General features: G+C 37.4%; 1 protein-coding gene across 2 annotated transcripts; it reads left to right on the forward strand.

The window, feature by feature from the left end:
• The first annotated feature begins 5,473 nt into the window (after positions 1–5,473).
• On the forward strand, positions 5,474–22,314 carry TMEM33 (transmembrane protein 33). Of its 2 annotated transcripts, none has more exons than XM_031048897.2 (8): positions 5,474–5,623; positions 5,772–5,836; positions 6,948–7,042; positions 7,473–7,660; positions 8,598–8,665; positions 9,433–9,566; positions 11,339–11,422; positions 12,912–22,314. In XM_031048897.2, exons 2-8 carry the CDS (start codon positions 5,780–5,782, stop codon positions 13,039–13,041), a joined length of 756 nt encoding a protein of 251 aa, XP_030904757.1. In that variant the 5' UTR covers positions 5,474–5,623; positions 5,772–5,779; the 3' UTR covers positions 13,042–22,314. The 2 variants fall into 2 exon arrangements, with proteins under 2 accessions (XP_030904757.1, XP_005149164.1); XM_005149107.3 differs by having other exon boundaries at positions 5,480–5,649; positions 12,912–13,120.
• Positions 22,315–22,745: the final 431 nt, after the last annotated feature.

Raw genomic sequence — 22,745 nt, forward strand, 5'->3', positions numbered from 1 at the left:
AGAATACAGAAAGTTACTGATTTCAGAGTTTATCTGTACTACAAAGCACTTTTGAAAATTCAGCACCTGAGGTATGTGGTAAAAGATCAAGAATAATACATGTAATGTAATAAATGAGACCACTGGAACCTACCATGGTTAGGAAGACCTACTGGTTTGTGTAAATACTGCCCAAAATCAAAGCTTCTCTGTGAAGCCTCCCCTAATTTTAATAAGGATTTCTATATATACCTGTAAAATATTTACTGTCTTGGTACTCTTGCAATGATCTTAAGAGTGCAGATGATACTGACAGACATGAACAAACATTTAAAGATGCTTGTGGCTGAAACTAGAGGCAGCTTCAGAGGTGCAGAGAACAAAATATGCACTGCCCACACTTTGCTGTAGTTGTGAGAAAAGTTTTGTATATGAATGAGGTGGAATTCCCCACATTGTGCCTGTTAATCTTACATCAGAGGAAGCCTTTGGCCTGTGTCACCCTCCAATAAAAGCAGAAAATTTCTTGGTGGTTCATTTTCATTCAGCCTGCAATCCTAATTTTTTATCTGCAAACAGCTGTTATGCTGAATGAGTGGCAGAAATGTAACCCTGTTCATGAATAATTCTGCTGAAAAAGACAGGACCAGAAATTGTAAAGTTACTAATCTTCAGTTATTAGCACAGTACCATGTCAAGTGTTACCCTTGCCAAACTGTGGTTTTTGCTCAGTTCATGTGTAACACAGTGTTTCAGAAAGGGAATGCTTCTTTGCACACTTCTATATGTACATACAGCTAACATTCTCTGCATCACACACTGAACTTCTCCTTGGGAAAGCTCACAGCTTTGGGATTTTGCCCCTTGTCCTCTTTTTATAACCTCACTGTAGCCTGTGATTATAAGAGAAAAGGAGTCTTTTACCAACAAGCTCAGCAGAGTGTTCGGTATTGATCCATATGCTGCCAGGTACTTCTTCAAGCTTGCAAGAGGATGCTTATCAATCTTTCTTGCTGCAGTATTTCTAATAAGGCAGTACAGGTAGTCGAACGTTCACATCTATAATTCACCAAGTTCCTCCATTTGTTGATATAGTCTCTAGCTCCAGAATTCTAAAATCTTCCTAACCTTTCTTGCATTTATTAAAAGAACACTTGTCCATATTTCTTTCCATTCTTGAGTTTCCAAAATTTTTAATGCCCTCAGTGGCTTGGACATTGCAAATAAAATACATTGGTAAAGCTGCTCTCTGATCCAAACACATGCCAAGCCTTGTGCCATACCACCAATCTTTAAAAAGATATGTATAAATTTATCATAGTTCTTTTTATCATCTTAAGCTTACACTTGTGGCTTCTGTGTCTTAATAACACAGAGATATAACAAAACGCTGAAAGTTATGAAAATGCTGACACAAAAAACAACTGGAAGGAATTTTGCACATTTTCTTAAAGGTTGGAGTTTCTTTTTTTCACTGGTTTGGCAGGCATTCAGTGATTAAAAAGGGTAATCCTTCCAGGAAGGGTGAGTAAATGGAAACTCCAGCTATGAGGGCAAAGAAAGAAGACCATGTTTGATATTGCTACACACCATCGAGCAAAAATCACACACAAAAAAATCTGGTAGAGAGAGACAGAAGACTTGTTTCTTTTCCTGAAAAATGTAATGGGCATTGACCCGATGTCCTTTATTGTTTCCTGAGATTTGGACAGCCAGCTTGAGATAACCACAAACAAGAACCAAATTGTTCATTACTACTTTGCATAAAAACTTATTTTAGCTTGCATTATACACTACTGATACAAATAATGGAGCTAGTTTGGCTCTGAGGAACTGCAATACTATCGACCTTGGAGGAATGTTCTCTTTTTTATTTGAAATAAATGAAAACTGTATAAAGATGTTAGCAACAGTATCTTCTTTTAAATCAAGAAAGACAAAATAGATAAATCATTATCTAAACCTCAAGTGCTCCATGCTGCAAGGTGGTGAACACCATCTAAACAATATTACATCAGCTTCTGTTAAAATGATTGAGAAGAGAGGCCACCGGACACTACAAAAGATTTCATGTTTCTCATGGTGATGCTATTAAAAAGACAAAAAAAAGTTCAAATTTAAAACAAACTATAATGCAAAATACTGGTTCTATAAAATATTATGGCTGTCAAGATTTGTTTATTAATAAGTGCTGTTTATAAAATATTTCCATAGTGTCTGTAATGATGTTCTCAGTAATTAGTCTGAAACACCATAAAAGCCTCCTTCTTCAGATAGTAAGTCTGGCTTCAAATTACATATGAAGTTTTGCATATTATTTAATCTGAAAACACATATTGAATAAGAAGGAAAGCAGCAATGGGGACTCTGGAGTTGTGGATTCCATTTCCAGCCCAGCTATGCTACTGCTTGTGTGCCTACAATCAAATTACTAACCTTTCTTATCCAAAACCTTCTTTGAACATCTAACTAATAGTGACGTGAGCATTAGTAAACTTGCATTGTGTCTGGAGAATCTCAGAGCTAAAAAAATTGAAAACATTGCCTATTTCATTTCATATATTTCTAAAATATGTGATTTTTTTTACAGACATACTAAAGTGTTTTATATTTGGCTTCTTCTGGGTTTTTTTTTCCTCCTAAAACTTCAAAGCTGGTTGTACTAGTACTAGTGAAAGTAGGTGTATATATTTGGGCCCAAAAGGTCAAAATATATCCCTTTGCATTCATCATTTTTTAAATTAAGAGAGAACTGATCCCAATATTGTTACTGACAATAATTCTTTGATAGGCTTATTGAATTTCCGGGGGGGGGGGGGTGAAATAAAGAGATGTGTTAGTTACAATTTCAGATATGTTTGTGCTGATCTTGTTGGACTGCCAAAAAGGAGAAATGGGACTACATTGCTAATGAGGTACATAAGTCCTCAGCAATTACACTGATATTCTTCTAAACATCTGAACTATTAGTCATCTATGAATGCAAACTGGTGCTTTGATGGTCCAGAAGAATCTCCTTACAACTGTTGGAAACCAAATCATTAATAACACAGGAATCAATTTCTGCTCCTCCTCTCTGCGCAATCAGCAATATTACAGCAGAGGAGAACTGGGAAAGGGAGAAGCTAATAGCTGACACTTGATTGCTTAAGATATGATTTAACGTCTTCTCTAAAGTTAAAGTGAACAGTAGCGTGGTCTGAACTGCTCAACAGAAGAGACTGTATCCAACAAGAACTGACAACAGATGCAGAACAAAGGTGAAGGGAAAAGTCTGGAAAGGAAAACTTGATATAAACCAAAGGGAACTTTTTGGCTGCAAAGGGCCAAGTATGATGTTCTGTATTAACTTTTCTAAAGTAAGCACCTTTTAAACCATTAACTTTTTGGGGATAAACAGTGGTTTAGCATTCTATTGAAATGAAATGAAGGGAAATATGTGAAAGACAATTTTGCTAAAAGGAAATACAAACTTAAGTGTTACGACTGACAGATAGCAAACCAGACTCTAGAAATCAATGCATTGCATGTGTATGCATTCAGTCCTTCCTTAATTACAAATGTTAAGAAATGAATAAGCATTCCTGATAAAGACATAGATTTGCCAACTTAGGTCCATTTAAAAAATACATAATCTTGAAGATTGATCAATTTTTTTTTGCCTGTGGCATTCCAGTTTGGCAGTCTCAAACATCTGGTTTTTAATGTGTATTTACACATTTCAGTTGCATCTAGATAAATCTTGTGAACATATTAATATTTTATTTTTGTAATAAAATAATCTGATAATGGTTAAACTTAATTTACAAAGAAAATCATATATATATGTATATGCAAAGCCTTCATTTTTGTTTAGCATAAATGTTTTGTCAGTTTTTTTATTGCACATTTGATAACACGCAGCAGACACAGAGTCCCAATTCTGTGGAGCTTTTTACTTGAGTCTCCTCAACCTGTAGAAAAAATGGTCCCAAAACAGCAGGTAGTTCTTACACCTACTTCACAGCCACTTCAGTGAGAGATGAGTGGCTGAGAAAAAAATTGGAAAATCAGTTTCTGCATCTTCAATTTCAAAAGCGTTAACTCGCTGAAAGGCTTAGTTTAGGTGTAATTGTTATGCTATTACAATCCCTTTCAGCTGACTCTTCTTTTGCTCCCTCCCCATCAACATACTTCATTACCCATTCACTCTCCCGATGTCTTCCCGACTTTCTTCCCACCAATCTTCACGTTTAATCACCATAAGCCATAAACCAGAAATTAGGGTGATTGTGGATGTTGATCTTTGGTCACAAAACTATGTCGTTTTTGCTGCTACAGAGTAGTTGAAGTTATCTGGGAATTATTAGGAACTGGAGCAGATGGCTTGCTATCCTGGAACCCTTGCTGCCAGAAGGGGGAACCTGCTGCACGTCCTTGAGAGAAACCCCAGCATACAAACCACATGAGGCTACAGGAGCTGAAAAGTCTAAGGTCCCAGTCTTGAGGCCACAGTCTGTTTTCTTTGACTTCGATACCACTTCAGCCAAGTTATACTAGATTTACAGACTTCCAGCTCAGAATGGAAACATGCTCACATAGCTATCTGGCACAGGTAATTAAAACAAACAAAAAAATCACTGTTAAGGATCATAAAGGGCTGTATACTAGAAGGGCTTTAAACTAGATGAAGGTAGATTTAAATTACTACTGGGAAGAAGTTCTTTGCTGTGAGGGTGGTGAGGCACTGGAATAGGTTGCCCACAGAAGTTGTGCATGCCCCATTCCTAGCAGTGTTCAAGGCCAGGCTGGACAGAGCCTTGGGCAACATGGTCTAGTGTGAGGTGTCCCTGCCCATGGCAGGGGTTGGAATTAGATGAGCTTTAAGTTCCCTTCCAACCCAAACCATTATATAATTATAAAATTGAATTATTATATTAATTAACATTTTCCCAGACCTTGTAAATAGCCTATGCTACATGTTGCAGAGTGAGCAGGAAGCTTCTGCTTCATACTATCCAGCTCGGACATCAGACAATGTTGCTGATGTATCTGTACTTGATTAAAGCTCCCTGGCTTTAGTTTTAATGATTATTTCCCAACGATTTCAGAAACTTATGTCAAAGCTGCTACATGCTAATGTAGTACTATTTGCAGTATGCATGTCTGGGTACACAGAGCTTGTTTTCCCCTTCATGTCATAGAGGACCCAGTGCCGAAGCGACCCCACGAGCAGCGATCTCAAAGCACAGCACCGCAGGAAGAGCCGGGTCAGGCCGCCGCCTCCTCCTCATTCTCCTCATTCTCCTCATTCTCCTCATTCTCCTCCTTCTCCTCCTTCTCCTCCTTCTCCTCCTCCTCCTTCTCCTCCTCCTCCTTCTCCTCCTCCTCCTTCTCCTCCTCCTCCTTCTCCTCCTTCTTCTCCTCATTCTCCTCATTCTCCTCCTTCTCCTCCTTCTCCTCCTTCTCCTCCTTCTCCTCCTCCTCCTCCGGTAGAGACCCCGCCCCGGTAGACGCACTCCCGGTCCCCTACGGGACCAATCCCGCGCCACCTCTCACCCAGGCCGCGGGCCGTCGGCAGGTGCTGTCGGGAACGTCTCGCCCCCGGGCCTACATTGCCCAGCAGGCCTCGCTGCTTGCTGGAAGTTGCGCCTTGTGGTATCCGGTGAGCGTTCGTTGGTGGCACTGGTGGTGGGTTGCGGGCTACCGGGCCGGGAGTTTGAGGGGTGGGGGTGTCTGCTGTGGTCGTCTCAGTCCCAGCTCTAGCTCTTGCTCTGGCTCTTGCTCTAGCTGAGGCGCTTCTCTCCACGCAGGTGCGGCCATGGCGGACTCCACGCAGAATGGACGCATGCCGGGCGGGGCCGGTGGCGGAGCTGTGGTAAGGAGCCCCGGACAGGGTTTTGGGGGAGAGGTGACGGAGTAGGCCGCGGTGCCGGCCCGACTCTTGCGGGGGGCGTGATGGCCCTGGGCCGGCCACGGCGCTTCTCCAGCAGCGCGGGCAACCCTTGTGGTGCCAGGAGGGTCCTGTGTCGATCGCAGTATTCCCTGGACGAGCAGTGGGACAGCTTTTCCACTTGTGGAGAGCATGATGTTGCTGCGCCGCCGTTCTTGAAAACGTCTCTATCAAAACTAATTCCGTGTAGCTGTAGTGTGCAAGCAAGGCAGGAGATAATGATATGAAGGTGGTTGCAGATTACTTAGGGTAATTTCTGGTCATTTTAATTTTAATTTTCAATTCCTGATCCTGCCTTAGGAATGTAGAGGAGAAGAGCAGTCTTCAAAAGCAGGTTCAAATTCGGAAAAAGCCCCTTGAGCTATTTATGGTGAAGGGAAGCTGATGCTTTGACTCTTGGGCTCCGAGTAGCCAAAAGCATGCTGTATTTCATTAGGGCCTTTCTGGTATGGAGACTGTATCAGGAGTGGAGAGGGTTGTCGTTAAGGAGAGCTCAACAACAGGAGGGATGCTGGGTTACTGTTAAAAACTTTCTGCTTTTTGGAGGCCAAGAATATGTAGGCCAAAATGATGTTGTATTCCTTATGACATACAACTGTGCCTGACCCATTCATTTTTTGTTTCAGTAAGATTTGTGGAGATTTAATTATAGGTGTGTGTAGTGTATTTAAAAGGAACCTTGAAGCAATAGTTGCAAAAGTTGGTGAGGTCTAAAGACCTTGCATGATAGCATTTTTTTAAGCTGTCAGTCTAGTGAGGGTGGTTTGCGTAGAAGAACTTTTTCCACGAAAGATTTTACCACTATATTTGCTTGTAGTGTATAAAGGAGCTTTGTGGTTCTGAGGAAGACTACCTATTGTTGTTCATGTTAGCAACATCGTATGAGTGAAGTATCAGAGAATACTTCAAGCTATGATTTGCTTCTATTCAAAGTTGGAGACAGACTTTCAGTTTATTGCAGATGGGAAGAACGTTCAGTGTATGCAAATATTAGGATATCAACTTATGTGTGGTTGTCTTTTTTCTTTTAACGTAGCAATTTCTGATGGCTAACAAGTTGGATACAGCAATGTGGATTTCCCGCTTGTTCACAGTTTACTGCTCAGCTTTATTTGTCCTGCCTCTTCTAGGGTATGTATTGTAATGTTATAAAATTGCATTAATAATTTATGAAGTAACTGCACCTCCTTTTCATAGAGTTATTTTTAATGTAATGGTAAATTTCTATTGTTCAGCTTACTTGGATACTTTTTGTCAGAATTTATATTGGTTTAAACCACTTTTAGATGCATTTGGAAAATGTGTTGATCAGCAGTAAAGTAGTGAGTGGCAAATGGATGTTTTCATGTCTAATGATGAAGTAATATATTGAATTGTTTTACCTGTGGCAATTACAGTAAGTCAGTGTTATAAGTTTTTGAGTTGTATTTTCGTAACAGTGCTTATATACTATAATAGAAATATTTCAGGTATTACACAATTGTGATGCAATTCTCAAGAGTGGAAGACTTCTGAGCTGGGGCTTGGTTTATATGGTAACATCTCCTCTGATGATTTGCAGGTTGCACGAAGCAGCAAGCTTTTATCAGCGTGCCTTGCTGGCAAATGCTCTCACTAGTGCCCTCCGACTACACCAAAGGCTACCCCACTTTCAGCTTAGTAGGGCGTTTCTGGCCCAGGCTTTGCTGGAGGACAGCTGCCACTACCTGTTGTACTCTCTTATCTTTGTGAATTCCTACCCTGTTACAAGTATCCTTTACTTGTGTCGTCCTGGTCATGTCTTTAAACATCTTAAACTTGATTCTCTTAATTACTTGTGCCATGATTTGAAAAACTAGTTTGAACTAGAATGTGTTTGCTATTCATAGAACATACTCTATGTAAAATAGGAGAGTCTTATGTTAATTGATCCATATTCAGGTTAATCACCTCTAACTAGTGCAATGCAGTCTTTGGTTACTTAGATTTTTTTCTTTTTTTTTTTTTTCCTGAGACTTCAGTTTGGTGGATTTTATGACCAGCCTCAAGTTGTACTTTGAGAAGTTGACAACTTTATAATTTATTACCAGTACAGGGTTTATATATGATTCCTCAGTGTAAGTAGAACATGCATTATGTAGAGAGGAATTACTCAGCAGTAGTTTTTTTTCAGATAAGTTATTAAACAGAGTCTGCAAAAAGGATTCTGTGGCTTGTCAAAGGTCATATGCAAGAACTGGTTTTTCTTTGTGCCACTCTTAAAAATGTCCTACTTTTAATGTCTCTGGCAGAGGAATGTCTTTGTTCTTGCTCTCTAAAATCTGGATGTCTGGCAACTGCATTTTCTTTGGTAAAGAAATGCATTTCTTTATAATATTATGACAACTTGTATTTGATAGATTTTAAGTAATAACCTCAGTTGTGTCTTTCATGCAGAAAGAATGCATTTCAGTAGAAATGTGCTTGTGTACATTGTACTTTTGCATACACGTGCATTTTGAAGTAATAAAGTGTAGCTAAGAGGTGTAAGAAGCAAAGGGAAGAGTTATAAATAATAGGTATTAGACACATGCATGTCTTAACACAGTATAGGTCATTCCAGCCAACCTGTTGTGAAGGGCCATCAAGCTACGGCTTGTGTGTTAGCATAGTGTGACAGAAATTAAGTACTTGTGCAGTCTATAATTTTCTTTATCGCTTGCTTCAGTGAGTATTTTTCCAGTTCTGCTGTTCTCTTTGCTTCATGCTGCTACATATACAAAGAAGGTTCTTGATGTAAGTATGTTATCATGTATGATACAATTCATACTGCTTATATTCTTGGGGTTTATAAGTGGGTTTGAGTTGCAGCTATAGTTTCCTTTAGCTACACTAGGGGAGTTAGAAACTGTAGTATGGAATCTCAGCACAGAGAATTTGAGAAATCTTTTCTGTTGCCATTTCTTCCCCCTACTTCTGTTATGACTCACTGATATGTTGACACTATTTTTTTCAAATGCTGTTCTTTGAAGAAAACAAAAGCAGTTTAACAGTAAAGTTGAAACTTTAGACATGTCTTTTTAAGCTAAAATATAGCCTGTGAAATTTAATGTTCTATTTCAGTAGTAAAATAACGAACTGCAGGGTGAGGATAGCAAGCAAAGTAATTGCCAGTTGGCTCTGCTGCTGAATGAACTGCTTTGTGCAGATAATGTAACTCCCAGCTTCTCATGTTCCTAACTAGGCTATCTTGCTACCATAGGTACTTCCTCCTGGTGGGCAGAGCAAGGCTCTTGGCCTTCTCTATGCAGTTAAATCTGAAATGGGTGGGTGAGGGAATTGCAACACCTCATGTTTTTAATTGAACTCTAAATAATTATGGGGTTCCAAGTTTACCATAGTTTTCTTTGGGATACTAATCTCAATACCTTTAAAGGATCTAGTCTTAAAAACTGCTGAAATGAGTTGTAAATTATAGTTGTTAGTATTTTGATTTCTTTGTGCTAGAGAATATAGGTGTAACTTGTGTGTTTTCTGGCATTATTGTTTTTTTTTCTTTAAAGGCACGAAGTTCAAACAGCCTGCCCTCTCTGAGAAATATTTTGGAGAAACTGAATGCTAATCAACAGAATATTCTGAAATTCATTGCTTGCAATGAAATTTTCCTGATGCCAGCTACAGTTTTTATGCTGTTCAGGTAAGAATTACCATAAATATTTTCAGGATTAGAAACTTTCTGCATGTGATTACTTTTTGAAATTGATTTTTGTGTGGGTCACAGATCTCCATTTGTATGGTTCTGGCTGACCAAAGCTTGAATTTAATTTGTTTGATTCCTAGACTTTTCAAGTTGGTGCGTCATGAAATCAGTGTTCGCTCTGATATAACTTGGCACCAAAAAAAAACATTTCCTTTCATAGCCTGGCTGACAATGTTGGGTCGAATCAAAGTTTTTCAGGCCTGTAACTTGTGTTCTTCTGCATTGTTTGATAAGTTTAATTTTGGTCAGTGTAATGGAATATTAAGATCTTCAAGTGGTCTTAATTTTTACTGTCAGATTCTAGAAATTTAAGTTGCACGGTATTTAATTCTGCTAAAAGTGTGCAAGCAGGGGTAGGTTATGTCCTTTCCTGTATTACTTCTGACCAGTGACCCTTGTTTCTGTTTTTGATTCCATTTGGTTTTACCTGCTCTGCAGCCTGTTGAATTCATTTTGGGGATCTTGAGTGTATGTGTGTTGGAATCCTTCTGAAGTCATATAGGCATAACGATGTGTCTTTTAATATTTGGAAGGGGAGTATGCTTCTTGGAAGTTGATAGGATGCATAATTTGTCTTTATCTTTTGATAAGTCTGCTGAACATTTCAATGCTTCAGCCTGGAAGTACTCCCATTTCATTTAAGGTCACTTAACTGATACACTTTGTATCCAGTATCTGAAACTTTCAAGTGCTTTAAGCTTCTCTTCAGGAGCACATTTTTTATTCCCTCCCTCCCTCCCTCTCTGGAGAATTTAGTATGTGAAGTATTGCTACTTGATAGGTCATTTAGTAGATACTGAAGCTTATAAAAGATCATATACCAAATTTTAAGATCATAAGATGGTTAAATGCAGCTATTGTGAGAATTTGTCCTTTAAACTGGTTTAACATAGTAAATTGCTTGTAGATACTCTACAGGTGCAGTATTTCCTGTTTCCTCCCTCCTGTAGCTACCTTCTGTTACTTTTATTTTTTTTCCCCCTGGGTAAAGATACTGTTCATACTTGAAGGAGCTCTAGTTACTTGAACTGTCATGTTCAACTTCAGAGCTTTTTATACTGTATTATGTAAAGAAACTTCAGTCATTAAAATTAAACTCATGGTTCTTCTGTGCTTTCCTGTGTATGATCTGTATGCTACAATTTTACAGCACTGTCACATGAAACAGCAGCTTTGTGAAATACCAAAACCTAATTTCAGTGTAGCTAAAGTAGTTGGATATCAGCTTGGCATTAATGTCTCAGTACATCTGTAATAGTCTCCTGACTGTTCTGAGATGTTCTGCAAAAGATACTACAAATATGGTTCAGATATTCAAAGTGCTATGAATAGAGCTGAAAAAAGTTGCTGTAACTGGACTATTTATGTCCACCAGTTTCTGTACTTGACCAGCAAGCTTTTCTTAATACTGAACAGGCATTCACCACACTTCTGTAATCCTTTGCCCACTGCTAGAAATGAAACATATAAAAAACTTCTTAAATGTAAAATCCATACAAGAACAGCACCTTTTTAACTGCTTAATTGAGCAGTTTTGTTCTGTGATGTTTCTGCCTTTGTAAGTATATAGTTATATGCTTTTTCTTGTCAGTTACATGTAACCTGAACCAATGTGACTCAATCTAGCTAAAGCCCTGTTTTGTTTGTTGTTGCATTTTGGGTTTTTTTGTTTGTTTTGGTCAGTATTAAGCTCTACTTCTGTATTTCAGTGGGCAAGGGAGTCTGCTTCAGCCATTCATTTACTACAGATTTCTTACATTACGCTACTCTTCTCGGCGAAATCCATACTGTCGGTAAGCACTAAACTGATTTTGGAAGTTCATGTTTAACTGCATAGTGTTTAGACATTCAAAATTTTTTAATTCTAAAATGAATGCATAATTCATAATACTAAGTCTCTATAATTACAGTGTGGAATACACTTGGATGCTGGTTCAAGGTTACATTTATTTTGTGTAACTGAACATTTCTGAAAGGTACCACCGTCCTTGAATGGGAGCTCACAGAACATGCTTGCGTAATTAAAACTATGCTTTGGAGAATAAAATCTTTCCGTTGTTCTGCAGCTATTTACCAGAAAGATATCCTTATTTTTAGATGGCAGACCTATCTAAGGGTTAATCTATACATTGACAGAAGCTTAAGAACTTGCGTTACATTGACAGGAAAAAAAACCAAAACAAACTGCGGATGATCTTAAACAGGTTCATTACCTCCTTTAGGTAATGAACATAATTCATTAGTAACCTTAATTGTAAAGTATGAGTCAGGTTAACTGTGATTGAAATAGAACCTTATTGATTTTGTTTAAAAGTTGGTCAAGCCAATACTATTGCTTTGAGCTCTGAAACCATATATATTTCTATGAGAATTTACTCAAGTTAGTGCTTTCTTGCAATCTTTCTTATTACAAGTGTTGCATAGCATAAAATTTTGTGATCATAGTTTCTGGTCTGATCACTATTCTGTTAGAAAATGGTTTGCTACAGTAACTGATAAAGTGTTTTTTGCTGCCATGGCATGCAAAGACAGGTCTGAGAATCATAAACTTCATCACCTCATATTCCCTACTGTTTTGTAAGAAATTATTTGTTCCATCTTGGTTCATGTATTCTTTTTAACAACAACAAAAAATTCTATAAAGGTGCTTTATTACTTTGGTATCTAAAAATAATTTAAGTTGTACAATAATAGAACTAGCTTTCAATAGAGCTACTTTACCGAAGATTCTGCTGGCATTTATGTAGTTTTAAGGGGAACTGGTGTTGTGGGTTGTGTATCTCATGTCTGTCTTCTAATGCTTTTAGAGAGCGGAGTTCTTGCATTCTGGCAACAAGCAACACAAACACACAATCACCTCCCAACTCTTTACACTCTTTTTGATAAAGCATTACCCTTTTTTTTAATAATATGAGGGGGGTGGTGTGCTTTGTTTGGGGGGGTGGGTTGTTTGTTTTTTGTTTGTTTGTTTGGTTTTTTGTTTCTTTTTGTTTGTTTGTTTGTTGGTTTAGGTTTTTCCTTGAAGGTAGAACTTTTCTGTTTCTTTGTATCTGTCCTCAGCTGGAAGTCAGTGAACTAAAGTTAATTAAAATGTTAATGTTTAAGGGACAGTAATTTTGAAGCTCTTGCAAGATACAGTAACACTTGAGTTGATCTGAAGAACTTGCTAACGAGAGTGCGTGTTGGGCTTGAGAAAAGAGGTGAATTAAAGAAAGATTTAGATGATACTTACTTCTGATAAATTCTGTAGGATTTTAAAACTCTTTAAATCTGATTTTTCAGGACTCTCTTCACCGAGCTGAGGATTGTTGTTGAACACTTAATAATGAAGCCCTCATGCCCTGTTTTTGTAAGAAGACTGTGCCTCAGCAGCATTTCCTTTATAAGCAGATTGGCACCAACTGTTGCATAGCCAAATTTCAGACACTTATGTCTTGTGAACATTATGAGCAGCTAGCACTTCTGCTGATGATTAAAAATTCCTGGTTTTACACTGATCTCACTCCAAGCTGTATAAAAATGTGTATATGCTTTTCTGGAGGTAATGAAATTTAGCATATCAAAAGCAAGTCGTGGAAACTTTAAATTACTGTGCTGTATTGCTAATTGGTGAAAAAAGTAGCTGCATCCTATCTAAAACATGCCCAGTCATACAGAGTTATTTTTCTTAGGACTCGACAGTTGTTTGAGGCTGATTAAATCTTTAAGGTCTGTACATAGTAGGTTTATGTTAGTTGGAATTATAGCTGCTATAGGATGTCTCCAGTAGATAGCAGTTGGTATACATAACTATGCAGTACATTTTGGACAGTATTCTTCCGCTTCCTAAATTTATCTGTAGAACCATTTCATCTAAATGATTATAGTCAGTGTAAAATTATGACCCACTTTGAATTTAACAAAAGGGATTAAAATCTATGAAGCTGACATAGTTAACACCTTTTCTGAAGGAGAGGTTATTTTTATTAATACTACTTAACAAGAACTTTTCCAAGTTTCTACCTTGTGGCATAGTCTTACATTATGTTGTTGGAAGAAGTTTCAAGACTGATCACAGAAAACTGCAGTCATCTTGTCATAACAAAATGTGTTACCAAGCCAAATTGCTGACCTGTAGGCTTTTCAGACAAAGATGCAATGCTTAAACTTTTAGCCACCTCTTAGATGTACTAATCAATGTAAACGAAGTAACTTTTGAAGAATCACTGTAGATTTGTTCTTGTGTCTACACAAATGTGAGACTGCAATAATTCAAGCATGTCAGCTTTTTAGAAAACTAATCTGTAGCTAGCTCTATATAAATGGTTATTCCAGTTTCTGAGACTCTCATTGTGATGGGAAATTTACATAAAGGATTGCACCTGTTTAGGCAGCTTCTGAAACAAATGAGTGTAGTATTTCTTGGCATAAATCCATCCAATGACTGATCTGAAGCCAGTGTCATGACTACAAATGTGAATATTAACTTGAGTGCTGATTATGCATTCACCCAGCAGCTGAAAGGTAGGTAGTGGGAGGAAAAAAAAAATAAAAAAAAAAAATCTGTCTGACCACAACTTCTTTCCATAAATTCAGGATAAAGCATTTGCCGACTCTTGTGTAGTTAATGTTAGTATTCTAATTGCATAAAATTGAATGGGTTTCATTGGCCTTTTTTAAACTTCTATAGCACTGTACTTAAATACACTTCCTTGTTCAGAGAAGTTTTATGTAGAACAGTTTTGAAAACAGACTTGAAGCGAAGTATTTTTTGTGTAACTATTGAATTATCTTGTTTTTGATGTGGTTATTATTCAGACTTTCCAGTTATATTAGTTTGTTAGATCGGAGCCATGTATTTATAGACTTCTTTGGTTTTTGCTCAACCTCTTGGTGCTGACAAACCAATTGGTAATTAATTGAATGTGATATTCTTTGACTACTTGTCTTGCTCTGAACATGATTAGCTATTTGTAGAACACTTGCACACTGCAGAAGCAACTGCATGCAGTAATGCTCTACGGCTGCTAAAGACTTGCAATGAGATTCACTATATCTATATCCTGTAATTTGAGGATTTTATAAAACCTAAAATTTCTACTGCAATAAAAGGAGTGTTAAATGTAATTTGTCAAGCTCTTCAAGCTTATTTTCTCTCTAACAGAATATACTGATGCTTGAACCTGGAAGTTGAGCAGAATACTGTCCTGTGTATATGTGTGCATGTTCTTATATTCCCACTGCTGCTTCTGTATTGGAACACAACGTCTTGTGCATTTTAAAATTATTTTATAGGGAATTTTGCCTTTGAAAGTGCAAAGATTTACGACCCTTTCCTTCAAAATTTAACCTGTGAATAAGCACAACAACAATGGTGTCTAATCAGAGCAGAAATCTAGACCTACTTAGTACTGTTTCAGTTCTTTAGCACTTTCTAGACCTTCTTTGTGTTCCATGGTAGACTTTTTTGAGTGGTGATGTCAGACTGTTCAGCTTTTTGCACCACTATGATTTAAAAATTAATCATCTAAATTGGTCCTCTCTACTGGGAGTGGAAGGCAAATAAATAACTTTTTTAATGAAAGCAAAACATGTTATTTCTGAGCAAATTTTTGTCGTCTAAGACTGGTGTTAAGGGTGCAGTCAACTGTTTCTTTAATTGTATGCTGCTATTAAATAAGAGGAGTCTAAATTGTATCTGATATATTGCAACTATAACTGAAGGATGCTAAGTCTGAGATCCAGCTCAAGGAGGATTAAAAGGAATATGTGAATGAGATTTCAGTAAGTAGAGAGTTGGAAGACAGTGCCATGAAGTGAAACTTGCATGTGGATACTGAATTTCTTTTTAACTCTATTAAGTCTTAAAAATGGGTCAAGTAGAGAAAGTGGGATTTGATTTGGCTACTAGTGTATTTTTGGCTTTGCATGGAGTAGCTTGACAAATAAGGTCTGGATTTTACTTGTGGCCTCGTAAAACTTAACTCTCTCATGTGCCACAAAAACATGGAACAAAGGGATGAGAGTAATTTCCAAGCAAAATAAATAGGGCAACTGACCTGCACTCTTCATCAACTTTGATTTTTACTGCAGCCTTTAGGCTGCCTAAGTGATAACACCAAGTTTTATCAGTGCTGGTAAAAACATTTTGTCCTTGTGCCTGCTTCCTTATCACAGTTTGACTGTTTCTGTACTAACAAATTAAACACCTGAAATTCTGTTTGTGTCCTGATAACTTGAGACTTTTCTGGGGAAAGGAACTGTATGTATGTTCAGGCTGCTGTACTCTCAACACCTAGCTGTGATGCAGAGGCTGTAACAGAAGTCTGTGGTAGTAGAGATACTTTGCAACTGATCAGAAAATGCCTCCCAACCCCAAATGTGAAGCAGAAGAGTTTTCGTTGTACTAAAAGATTACCTACCTAATGTGGCAACTGTTTCCACTGGTATAAATCATGGTGGTCATTGTTTTTCGTCTAAGCTTTCATTGGTTAAAGTGCTTTTGCAGAGATCCTGTGGGTAGACCTATTCCTTGCTGCGCACGAGCTTGCTATAGGAGTGACGCTTCAGTGTAAGATTTGTCTGTTCTCCCCTGCAGATAAATAAAGGACCTACTCAGTCTGTTGGAGCAGCTAATGCCAGTTGGGATTTCTTACAGAGCAATTTGCTAATACACCCATCCTTTATTGTCTTTTGTTTAATTTTATACTTCTGTTGTCATTTTTGTGCTGTCAGTTTTACGTTTTCCTCCCTTTGATGGGTGTTCAAAGGGGAGCACTGTCCACTAATGTTTTAATTTGCGTGTTTTAAGGATTTTTAATATAGTCATGAGCCACTATTTCTTCCAACAGTTTCTGAGCTGCTAACTATATATGTGATAGTACTGTCCAAACAAATAATGCAGCTGTTTATTTTGTACAGTCTGCATTGAACCTTTTTGTTGTTAGGCGCCTGTATTGCAACATTTGTTGTACAAACCCCTTGTTAACTAAGGAAGTACAGTTCTTGCCTGTTTTACAGGCTGGAACTGAGACATGGAAGGGAAGAGCATAGCTGGAGGTGCTGCAAGAGCTCTGGCAGAGCAGGAAATCAAAAGGAGTTGGACAAGCATATGGGGGAGCTGCGATTTGTTTTTACATCATGTAGGACTTCCTGGTTCTGTTTCCAAAAATTGCTCCTTAAATAGTTTCATAAAGTACCGTACCTTATAGTGCTAAGATTAATGGTAGCAAAGACCAAGCTAGAACAGCATGTTCTGTTAAAGCTGTGTCAAAATTTGATTTCCATGTGCAAAAGTAGGTATGGTCCCTGGTGTCGTCATCTTCCTGGTGAGAACACCATAAAGCAAGATCGCAAGCCCTTACGTGCTTGATGTTAGTAGGTTACGCTGATCTGTGGTAATTGTCTATAACTTTTAACTGCTGAGGTGCAAGTATTGGTGGTTAAACTATATATACTGAAATTGGTTAGTGTATCTTTGTACTGTAACTTCTATTGTGCTATGTTTTTTCTTAAAATCACAGGAAGAGTCAGGCCTTGCTAGTTTATATTGCCTTTTAAGGATAGAAACTTAAGCAATCCATTATTTCAAAAATTAATTATCAATATGATAATGATTATAATATGATTCTATTATTCTAATATGAGTAATATAATTGAATTTAAATGTGGATTCAAAAATATTTTTTTCATAAAATGTTAGCATTACTTATTTTCTGCAGAAGCTAGCTCTGTAATAATAGCAGATACTGTGCAGGTAAGGAAGTTTCATTGTTTGGTTCTGTGCCATCCAGATGGTACAAACTTTTAAAATAAATTGAAAAATTCATCTTTTACTCGTATTTAAGGTCTGAGGCACAAAATGCTAATGCAAGGGCTCAGAGGGGAAATATAGTTCTCCTACATATTTGAGAAAATGTGAAGCCCTTTCAGGAAAATCTAATAAACATAATAATCACAGGCTGCTGACACTAAGGAAAAAGCACCTCATTCGCTCTTTCTTTTATGTAGCAATTTAGTGGTCCCTACTGATTTTTAAATTGGATCACTGCAGTAAATTATCCATACCAGTACCTGTGAAAGAAAGCACTGGGATCCATATTTGTTTAGTGCTGTGCTTAAATCAGCAAGAATGATAAATTTGATGCTATGAAATTGGGAATATCAAGGGCTTTTCTCAGTGAATGAGCGAGTATCTCCATTTGTAATTTACTGTGACCCTTTTTCACTGTATGTGCTTTGTATGTCAAATATTTATTTTGAAACAAATTAAATTGTTTTCTGTATTGATACACCTATGGTTTTGTTGATGTTCTTGCAATCAAATTACATATTTTTTTTCTGGATTTAAAATATTACCAGTGTTGTGTTGCAAAACAGCACTTGTTTAAGTTTTAATCTTTGCGTTTGAGTTACTGACCAACAGCTTTCCATGCTAAATGTTCTAGGTGTGTGTTGTGGCTTTTGTTTTGGTTTGTTTTGTGCGTTTAAGAATAGTACAAGATGCAGTAAGCTGCTGTGTCTTGTCATTTGCTTTTTTCTTGAGGAATAGGAAGATTAAGCTGTATATCAAACAGGAAAAAAAAAGCTGTCTTTAAATTACTGGAACTGTTCTGCTTGGAAACACAAAGTCCTTTGAGAAAAGTTACCTACGTGCTCAGTTTACTGGCATATTTTCAGTGCAGGTGTTGATAGAGGAAAGTTGACTGTATACCTGTGTTTTGGCAGGAGTCCTGTCCCTTTAATTTTAAAATAGGTTACTTTGTGACTGATTACATCCCACTACCTGAGTGCCACTGCTCAACCTAAAATGAGTCATAGTGCTTGATCATTTGGAATTTCTATTAGTATAATAATGATTTGTTTTGCAAATAGTAAGCAAAATTGTGAAGCAGTGTTGTTAGCAATGTTACCCTGTGTTACCCTCTTCTTGTGGGTTAGGCTTAGCTCATTTGTGACAGAATGTTAAATGGCTGACTTCTATTCAACCCCAGTACTAACCACATGGGCTTTATTCTACACAGCTGGCTACCACCGTACAGCTGTGGCTTTGTAGAGGCAGTAGTATGGATTATATTCTGAGGAACCATGACAGACTTTGCTCTTAAGTTAACTTGAGTTCATCTCTCTTTATCCTTGTTTCCATGTGGCTGACTGTGGTACCTTGTTTATGAGGGAATTGAAGTGTTGCAGCAGTCCAGACTACTGCCTGGGGTGAGGAAACTGGTTTCCTGAGATCAAGTGCAGATCACAGTATTCTCGTTTGCTGTGTGTGTTCCTACAAATGTTCACTTGTGCACCTCTGCCAATGTGAAGAGCAAGAATTTGTTGGATGAAGATAGTGCATCAACTGGTTAAGGCATGTCACAGGAAAATTAACCTGAAAATCAGAAACTGTAAAGGTGCAGGTCTCGATTTTCTGTAAGGGTCATAGCAATGTCAACTGCAGTTTTCACAAAGTAGAAATGTAGTATAAAGAGAAGGAAGAATGAGGAGAAAGACAGAATGCAGAAGAGGGTCAGCTCAGATGCAAAGAGATCTGAAAATCCTACAGGGTGCTGTGTTGCTTTCACAAACCCCAATTTCCCATTCATGGTTTTATACCATCAGGACCCTCTGGATAGTACTTCAGTTTTCCAACTTTAAATTATTTCTAACTTAGCCTCTATTAACATTACTACTGGAATAGTGTGTTCAGATGCTACCTCATTGTACAAGAGTGAACAGACTGATCTTGGTTTACTTAAAATGGAAAACCGCTGCAGTAGAATTATGTGTTCTTATCCATTATGTTTGAAGCTCCTGTAGCAGAAAAGTAGAAAAAGAAACACTTACTATGGTCTATATTGCTAATGGGCTTCTTGGCTTCTTTTTAGTACTATTTTTTAAGCATTTATCTTTCCATATTGCTTTACTATAGTTCTGTATTGGAAATCTAGGAGAAGATGTAGTATGTGCTGCTATATGGTGGTTTGTCTTGATGTATGTTTGCTTCTGTAGGTAAAGACACATTGAATGTGATCATTTTAGCATTTTTTTGATTTAATTTTTTTTTAATTTACAAAATCTGACCGAACTGTTTTGTGATAACATATTTGCCTGTTACAATTCCTTTCAACATACTTCCTGCTATAGTAACTTCAGTTAGGTTCTGACTAAAGCACAACAAAAAACATTGTGAATCATTTCAGTTATAAAGTTTAAATTAAAGGCCTTTATTATAAAAATTTTTGTAATGGTAGATGTAAATCTGAAGTTGACTTTCTGAATTCTCATCAGCATGTGTTTGTTGAGCATCCAATGGTTCTATTCACATTTTTAATTCTCTCAAACTTTCTTATTACTCTGGGGCAGAGGTAAGCAAGACATATGCATGATATGTGCTGTGGATCAATGGTGTGTATGTATACTTACAGCAGCAGGTAAATGACTAAGAACAGATTATATTTTGAGGAGTTTTTGTCATTTGGATATGTTAATACACCTTTTTCTTTATAATTAAAAAAGCCTTTTCCTGCCTCTGCCAGCCTTTTTTCTTTGCAGAGTGTTACATATGTGGAAGGAAAATAGTTTTTAAAATAGATTCTTGTACTGCAGAGGTGCTTCTAATATCCTGCCTTTATACACTTCCAAAGTATGAGGCAAGCTTAGCTTATTTCCATTCTTAAAAATCAAGCTGCTTTTAGGCTGGTCCGTGCTTTGTTTGTGTAAAAGGTTGTAGAACAGGTGGAGTAGCTGGAGACTGGATGATGCGGGAAGCTTCCTGCAGTCCTGTGTGCTGATGCATGCCTGTATATTACTCAAGGGAGTAAGAACAGTTGTTTCAATATATTATGTATTATGTACCTAGTATTAAGAATTTTAAGCTAGATTTCTGTTTCAGGAGGAAGAAAACTGCTGCTAACCTTAAATTCTTTCTCCTTACTCAAAGGCTAAAAATTATATTTGACAATATGATTTGCCATTTGAAATGGAATTTTTGTTACATGTGTTAGTTTTATTCCAAACCACTGACCTCTAGTGGCTGGTTTGCAACTATGAAGCAAAACATTTGCAATTTAGTCTGCTCCTCCTGTGTCTATTTGCTACAGGAGAGTATTTTTCAGAAGAATAATGTGGTTCCATGGTTTATTGTAGTTTGGCTTCACAAGTACCTATCTGCCTTATGCATTAGAAAGGAGATAAAAGAAAACCAGATTTATAGTTAAGGTTTCTTTAAAGAAGTAACTACTCACAAGCCCAAATGTTTGTTGTAATTGTTGGGAAGATAAAAAATCCTATGGTCTGCGAGACCATCCCAATAATAAAGGTCTTAAAACATATATTGTCAAATCCTTGTAGTATTAGCAGAATCCTGATGCCTTTTTGCTCAGGATGTTGCAGCTTTACAATTGTAGTCTTTCTTACATGTGTGGGTGTGGGGTTATTGGTCCAGGAACAGTAATATTTTCATCTTTTGCCTGCATAACCATGAAATGCATATTTCTGGATATATGTTGTATAAATCTTTCCCTTTTCCCCAATTTGACTGTAGCTACATATGTCCCAGTATAACTCACATTGATTTTTATTGTGATACTTTATCCCATCTTTCTTCTATCCTCACAGCCTTTCCCTTCTTTATCTGTCCTCTTTCTGTTGTCTGCTCTTGTGAAACCCTTTCTTCTGGAATTACCTCTTCCCTCTGCTTTATTGTACTCCCACTTCAACTGATTCTGCAGTACTGATCTCAGCTCTGCCTCCCAGAAGATACCGTATGAGTCACCAGATTCCCAGGGAAAAGGATGTGGTTGCCAGTCTGCCACAAGAGGACTGTGAGCTGCTGCAGCAGCAGGTCATTAGCTGCTGGGCTGCTGCTAGCTGCTGGGCTGCTGCTGGGGTCAAAAGGGCTGGCCGAGCACTGCTGCACACAGTTCCAGAAACTGAAGATGACTTTGCTGGTTTTAGGGTGAACGAACTGCATGTTAATAATTGAAAACGCATATCCACGTGCTGGAAAGAAAGGTATTTGCTTCTAGTTTATGTTTATCTCTAACCCAGTGACCAGGATAGAACTTAACAGACCAACGTGACTCGGTGTTACATGGACTTCTGAAGATTCAACCTTTTGTGCTTCGGAAGAGTCATTCCCCTCATGTACCTGCTTGCCACAAAATACTTTCTCTTTTTCTGTTTAAATATTTTACCTGAAAAGTGTAAAGGCTGTTTGGGATTACTGGACACTTTATATGTATTCATACTTTTTTTTTAAACTATCAGTATGAATTTTCTTGCTGTCAACAATATATCTGTAGAATCATAAAAGATACAAAATCAGAATGGTCTTTCCCTTCTAAAAAACTTGCTATGCTGTATGAAAGATATAAGGCTGGATATTATGGGATTCTCAGAGTAACTTAAATTATATTAAGTCATTACCTCAGGTCTTGCTGCTCATCTGGGGACATTGCAAGTCTCTGCTGTATGAATTTGAAATCTTTTAATGAATTTCAGATTATAAAATATTGAAATTAGCTTCACATTGTTTTTTTGTACAAGGAACACTATAATCCTTCACTGTATATTAGCCTTTACGTATCACAGATTTCTTGCAAGGCAAAGAATTTGATCATGATGTACTGTTGTAGCTCATGTAATCCAGTCAGTTGCTTGTTTCTTTTAAAAAAACAGGAAAGAGGAATAAAGTCTCCAAAGTTCTGTGTTTCAATCCAGCCTGACTTTCTTGATCTATAAGTAGTTCTAAGCAAACTTTCCAAGTGTCTCTGTAAAGCAGGTTCTAAATCTTAAAAGGCTGTACCCACACAGTCCCTGTTTTTCCTGAAGACCTGGTAAAGCAACTGAATCTTCTAAGGTTTTACTGGCAACATAATGTGCTTTTGCATTGGTTTAAGGTTCTCGAGTTTTTGCAAAAGGCTGCCTGAGAAAATTACCCTGATATAGTAGACAGCCTCCCTTTTCTTGTGAGCAATATATCTAGATTTTCATGCTATATATATGAGCAACCTCTGTCCCCAGCCAGAGGTACAGATAGCACAGAAGTCACTGTATAAGCATAGTGTATATAAATATATTTTTAATTGGCTAAGAGCTTAGCAACTTGATCGTGAATGAGATTTTTTTTGGTATTTTTTTTCTTTA

Source organism: Melopsittacus undulatus, chromosome 7 (assembly GCF_012275295.1).
Source record: "Melopsittacus undulatus isolate bMelUnd1 chromosome 7, bMelUnd1.mat.Z, whole genome shotgun sequence".
Classification (NCBI taxonomy): Eukaryota; Metazoa; Chordata; class Aves; order Psittaciformes; family Psittaculidae; genus Melopsittacus; species Melopsittacus undulatus.